This window comes from Humulus lupulus, chromosome 5 (genome assembly GCF_963169125.1).
Source record: "Humulus lupulus chromosome 5, drHumLupu1.1, whole genome shotgun sequence".
NCBI classification, from domain to species: domain Eukaryota; kingdom Viridiplantae; phylum Streptophyta; class Magnoliopsida; order Rosales; family Cannabaceae; genus Humulus; species Humulus lupulus.
In genome coordinates this window covers 7006135-7012581 of record NC_084797.1, presented here as the reverse complement: position 1 = coordinate 7012581, position 6447 = coordinate 7006135, and the positions used below count along the sequence as shown (strand labels likewise).

At 33.5% G+C, this 6447-nt stretch overlaps 1 protein-coding gene across 1 annotated transcript; it reads right to left on the bottom strand.

Annotated features, from left to right (window-relative positions):
- Positions 1–3530: 3530 nt before the first annotated feature.
- On the bottom strand, positions 3531–4704 carry LOC133834322 (cyclic nucleotide-gated ion channel 1-like). The gene is made up of 3 exons (XM_062263908.1): positions 4536–4704; positions 4181–4420; positions 3531–4101 (listed from the first exon to the last, which is right to left on the bottom strand). Exons 2-3 carry the CDS (start codon positions 4391–4393, stop codon positions 3577–3579), a joined length of 738 nt encoding a protein of 245 aa, XP_062119892.1. The 5' UTR covers positions 4394–4420; positions 4536–4704; the 3' UTR covers positions 3531–3576.
- Positions 4705–6447: the final 1743 nt, after the last annotated feature.

Here is a 6447-nt window from a genome sequence, read left to right as displayed (position 1 = left end):
TTCGAGTGCGCCTGAAGATGAAGACATATCTTTGGTACAAAATGTCTTCGGAAAACGACGGGGCCACCAGAAAGGATATGGACGTATCCTTAACATAAGGGACCGAACTCCATTTGATTTTCGTCCTTCACAAACTAGAGATGAAGAGTTGTCTGAGATGAGAGAGCGTCTTCGACAGTTAGATGAGCATGTCCGGACTCATTGTATCACCCCGGGATCTCAATCTGCCCCACCACCACCCGATGATCCCGATGTTGGAGCACCGACTCAGTAGGACTTATGTATGAATTTTATTACAATTGACTATTACATTATCATGTTTAAGACAAGTCTTTATTTTGATTCAGCGAATATACTCTTATGTTTTTATTTATATCTTTAATATAAGTTTTTAAATTTTATTCTATTTTTTATTATATTTAATTCAAAATAAATAAATAAATAAATATAAAAAAAATTGGGGAAAAGTCTATACCGATGACATTGTCCTCGGTATATACTACCAAGATGTCGGTATATACCAGTACGATGACAAATTGGGGTTGGTTTTACCGAGGACATTTGTCACTTTCTACCGAGGACAATGTCACTTGAATTTTGTTTCAAAATAAATTATAACAGATCCTTCTTGACGTAATAAATAAATATCAGTGTTTATAGCATGCCCGTACGTGTAACTTTGAAGAAGAAAATACTTACCGCGATGTGACCAAATGCTTGCCTTCAAGATTGCTCATTACACGTCAATATATGTATATATAAACACTGCGATATGTTTGTCAAAATAATTTGCATAAAAAATTACTAGACCTATAAAAGAAATATGAATAAATATGTATTATATATAGAGTGAGAAATATGAAGAACACTCACCAAGAGGCTAGGCAATTCAGTTTGTGGGTGTGGTGGCGAAGAGCAAGGTGACTAGATATATTGATATATATATATACATACATATATAAAACAATGTACCTTTTCATTACTTTCTTTCACTGTCTTAATATTATTGGAGTGAGAAGGAAGGAAAAATAGAAAGCATCCTAGTTAAAACTTTCTTCTTTTTCATTCACCCTTCAATGACAATTTACTTTTTTTTACTCAGGATTTTCTCTTTTATCCTGTTGCTCTTGTTTCTTGAGTATCTATAATATCATCACTCTTGGGAGGTGTTGTGGGGCCTTGCTACTTTAGGTTTAGGTTGGTGCTTTTCCTTTGTGTATATAATATAAAGATTATAATATAATTATAAGGGCTGCTATTTGACATTTTAAGGTGTCTAACACCACATAATGTGACAACTCGCGATTGGTTAGCGATACCCTATAATATTTATTAATTCAAATATGTGAGACTCGATATTAAACTGCACTAATAACAGTATGTCGCTTACTTGTGTTGTTGGCCACCAATGATGTTCCTTAGCAATTCTCTATAATTATATATTATTCTCCTGTGTTGGTGCTATTTAGAACACATATAATAGAGATAAGAATTAAACTTATTAAAGCGTGTTTGATGTGATTTTTTTTTCTTTTTGTTATGTTTTTAAATAATAAGCTATAGAACAAAGATAACTGTATGACTACTTCACTTTATTATTGAGTGATCGATCATACGCTTGAAAATTCCGAACAAAAATCACAGATCCGTATAGTATAGAAACATATTATATCTATTAGGAAAAAGAAAAAAGTAAAAGGGGTGGACAATAAAGCAAAAAATTGGTAATGTAATAATAGTAATTATTATGTTAGGGAATAATTATTATGTTAGGGAAATAAAGGAGTGTCAGTAAGTACTCTTTCGGAACTTTTTTGCATATGATTCGTTACCTTGAAACCTTGCCATTAACCCTTGTACTCTTCGCTATCCACTTTGGTCCATTTTATAAAACTTTTGTTCATGGTGTATAAATTAATGGTACCGTTTAATGATATCATTAAAGACTGGTTCAAGATTGTCTTGTGCATGAGCTTTGTTTTTTTTGTTTTTTTTTTCACCTTTTGCATTGAAGTCCATAATATTCTAATATATAGAGGATTTCTCTGATAACAATGTTTTAATCATTATTAATAAAGTGGGATTGGTCTTGGATGTTGATTTTAATGGAAACGGTATGACCAAACAATTTAAAGTTGAGCTGAAAGCTTCTCAACTACTCTTCGTGTGTTATGCCTATTTTTTGACCTAATACATCGATTTATCGCAAGAAGAATAATTATGCTAAGAGAGAATCACATAACTTTTAATTATGCCACGATCTACTATATATGCAACTAGAATTATACTATTATATGCAACTTGACTATTTTGCATCAACTAGGAACCTATTTTTGTACCTTTATTATTGGAGTGTTGTTATATAGTATTTTAAGTTTAAGTTGTCTACTATTATATAATATAACATATAATAATTGATGTAATCTAATATACATGAAATCCTATATTAAATTAAATTAATTATGGTATCTCATATTATTTGGTGTTAGCCTACCATAACAATATTCTTATTCTTATTATTATTATTATATAACACATACATATATTATGATTCAGTCAAATTAAAGAGGCCCTTGTCAATTAAAGTGTCATTGTAGCACTTCTGGGCCAAAAAAGAAGTGGTACATATCTAACCCTAGTCCATGCGACGCCCCAGAAGTGGTCATAAAACGAGCCACTCTTCTGTCGGACCAAGAAATCGACATCAAAAACATCTAGTTTGGTCAATACAACATCTTCAAGAATAGCTGGGAGTCCTTTGTCGTTACTGCATGACTGGAAAACGTTCGAGCAGCCAACCTCTATATATATATATATATCCTAAGACGTATTTCAAAATTGATACTGGGAAGCCTAGTTTCAAAAGTTTAGTGACTGCTATTGTTGAAGCGACGAATGTTCATAAAAGTCAACAGGTTGCAGAACAAAGTGTTACATCTTTATTTTTCTCCTCTCTAGTAGTGCTTTGAGAGAGAATTGTCATCTTTGGGCTCTTCTTTTTTGCTTTATTGATAGTGTGAAGATTTGTGTGGGTGTAATTTTATTTATATTATATAATTTAATAATTTAAATTTTTTTTAGAGTATAAGAAACATATATTGAGTTGGAGACAAGTAAGAAATTATATTTCATACATTAAAGGCACTACTATAGAATGGGAGTTTCATGACTCCATATTGGAGTTATCGAAGGTTATTATTAACTGGTAATATTGGAGAATGATATTTCAAAGGAGTTCATTTATTGGGACTAAGCGTCGCCAACTTTCATGAGCGAGTGAGTGAAATACTGTGCTTTGATCATAACAAGTATTATACTATGTAATATGTATAATCACTATAGTAGAGGATCCGAATCATCAGTGATTAATTATACTGTATAATAATATTTAATCATATAATAATTCACAAGAACGAAAACCCATTTGATAGATAGATTATAGCTAGTGAGCTAGATTAAGCGTCCTTCCAATTGACTGATAAACAAAGCAAAGAAAGCCACATATGCAAATATAATAAAGACATGGGAAATTCTCTAATACCGTATGTTTATGCTATTACAAGGCTAAGGATAATATTATGAGTTGACATGTATGCTATGTTCATTCTCTCGTGTCTTATTTTCTTGTCCCTTATTCTCTTGTGCCTTTTTGTTCTTTATAAAACGTCGAAATCCTCGTTGCAAAGATGCAGCCGCAAAATAATTCATGCTCCCAGAGATGGATTCATTGGTTTTGTTGTATTTGTAGAACTTGGGCCAACAAATGTAGAGTACATGCTTCAACTCAATTTCCATAAGAGCAAAGGCTTCAACTTTGGTTTGAGATTTGACATTTGCAATGGAGAGTGGAAAGTTATTATATGAAATTGAGTTGAACCTCCATTCTATGAGTTCATTTCCATAATAATCACCTTTTTGAAGACGGTTTGTAAGACTAGTATTGCTTCCGAAGGTCCAAACAACGCCTTGTGTGATGAAGAGCACCATATCAAGAGGCTCTCCCTCTCGAATGATATAACTTTTCTCCGAATATATGACTGGCTTTAGAAATTCGCAAATTGTTCTATAAACACCTTCATCCATGTTTTGAAACAGTGGAACCTATAAATAATCAATACACAGTAACATATTATAAATTAAATTAAAGATAAAACATAATGACAAATATATAGAAACTTACCTTTTTTAACAAAGGGAAACAAATGTGTTCCTTAATGGATTTTCCTAGTGTCGATGGAAGAATATGCAAAAGATGTTCGATATCCACATCTCTTCCTTTTTGCAATCTCAACTTTGCGTATTTCATAATGCTTGTCTCCATATCTTGGCAAATTCCATTTTTTGATATCCAGAACTCTGCCTTTTGTTGAAGCTCATGCTTTTCCACATCCATTATTTTGGTTACCCATGCTGAGAATGTCTATACATAACAAAACAAATAAAAGTAAGCATATATATATATATATAGTTAATTCAACATCATCAAATCCAAGCAAGCTTGCCTAATTATGAGCTATAGATATTCATTTACGAACCTCATTCTTGTGTTGCTTATAATCAACATGCTCTTCAAGTAGGGAAAAGAGATGGTTGACATCAAAATCTTTCTCTTGTCTAATTGTTCGTCTTAGGTATCTGTCGATGACTTTCTTTTTATACGGTGGAAGTTGATGGGCTTCTAGATAAGAATTTATTTCTTGTTGTATGCTGCTTATCTTTCCCCTATATGTCAATATATATATATATGTGAAATTAAATCCCCACATGAGCTAACCTGTCAATCAAAATAACAGACAAACAGAAAACAGTTATACATCTCAGCCATTCTTTATTCCACAACTCATAACTACCAAGGATCAAAGTTTTAGAACCTCACCTATAAATATGAGACCCATTCCTCTCGTGAAAGTCAAGTTGAGAAAGAATTGTTCCAAAGCTCCATTTTATGTCGTTTTAGATTCAGGAAAAGAGAAAGGAAAAACAAGAGAGAGTTTCAGTGAGAGAAAACTGTACACAAAAAAGGAAGAAACAGAGAAGAAACCAAAAGAAATTTGTAAAGCAAGAGGATTACCTTTCAGGCTGTGATCTGGATTCCTCCATTACTGTACTCGATTATTCATTGTAGTGGAAAGGCTGAGCTAATCTCTGAGGCGAGCTCAACGAGGACGTAGCCCCAATTGGTGGTGAACCTCGGAAAATTTTCTGTGTGCCCTTCTTCTCTTCTTTCCTCTTTGTTTACTTCTTTGATTGATCTGGTATTTGATTTGTTGTTGAGCCCTAACTTTCGGTTCTATCTGGTTTTTTACTTGTGTTAACTAATAAAGGAGATATGCTCTGAAAAGAATAAAAGATATACTGGGTTAGATATCATTTATAAAGTAAAAACAGTAAAGAAAACCGCGACTAAAGTTTTTGTCATATTCTTGTATTGAGTGAAAGGTCAGCTTTGACCTTGTGGTGTCTAATATTTTATTGAGTTAGTGTAGGGTCAGTTGGGTAATACCTACAGTGGTATTAGAGCCAGGTTTCTTGGCTGGAAGGTTCAACTCAGAGGTGACACCAAGATTCTATAAGATTGGAGGAAGAAGATCCCCAAGTGGCAGGAGACAATCAAGAAGAGTTTCAGGATATTTTATTATCCAAACCTACTGAGAATTCTAAACCTTTATCTCTTTTAAATTCTGAATTTACTAACATAAGCAATATTAAAGTAGACATTGACAAGTTTGATGAGTCTGGTGATTACAGAATTTGGAGAAGAAAAATCAGATCTTTACTTGCACAACAGAAGCTATTAAGGGTGTTAGAGGAACCAATTGAGTGGCCAGAGGGTACAACCAAGATACAGCAAGAAGAATACCTAGAAACAGCTACAGGGATCATTGTCTTCAATCTTTCAGATGCAATAATAAGATTGGCAGATATAGAGGAAACACCAGCTAAAATCTAGAAGAAGTTGGAGGAGCAATTCCAACAGAATTCACTCACAAACAAGATTTTCTTGAAGGAAAGAATCTTTGGGTACAAGATGAGTCACTCTAAGACTTTAGAGCAAAATCTTGATGAATTTTTAAGAATGCACATTGAGCTTGCAAATTCAGGGGAGAATGAGGCATTGAGTGATGAAAACCAAGCTATCATTATTCTAAATTCTCTACCAGATTCTTATAGGGAAGTCAAGACAGCCATAAAGTATGGTAGAACAGAAATCACATTGGAAGAAATGATTTCAGCACCCAAATCAAAGGAGCTTGAAATGAAGAGCGAGAAGTTGGGCTCATCAAATGGGGAACTTAATCTAAGTCATGGAAAACCACATCACAGAAAGCAACATCATCACAGAGGACGAAGTCATAGTCGCGGATGTAGTAGAGGCCCAAACAATGGAAGAGGCAGGTAACAATCTAAGGGTCCTAGGGATCCAAATGGCTGTTTCTATTGTGGCAA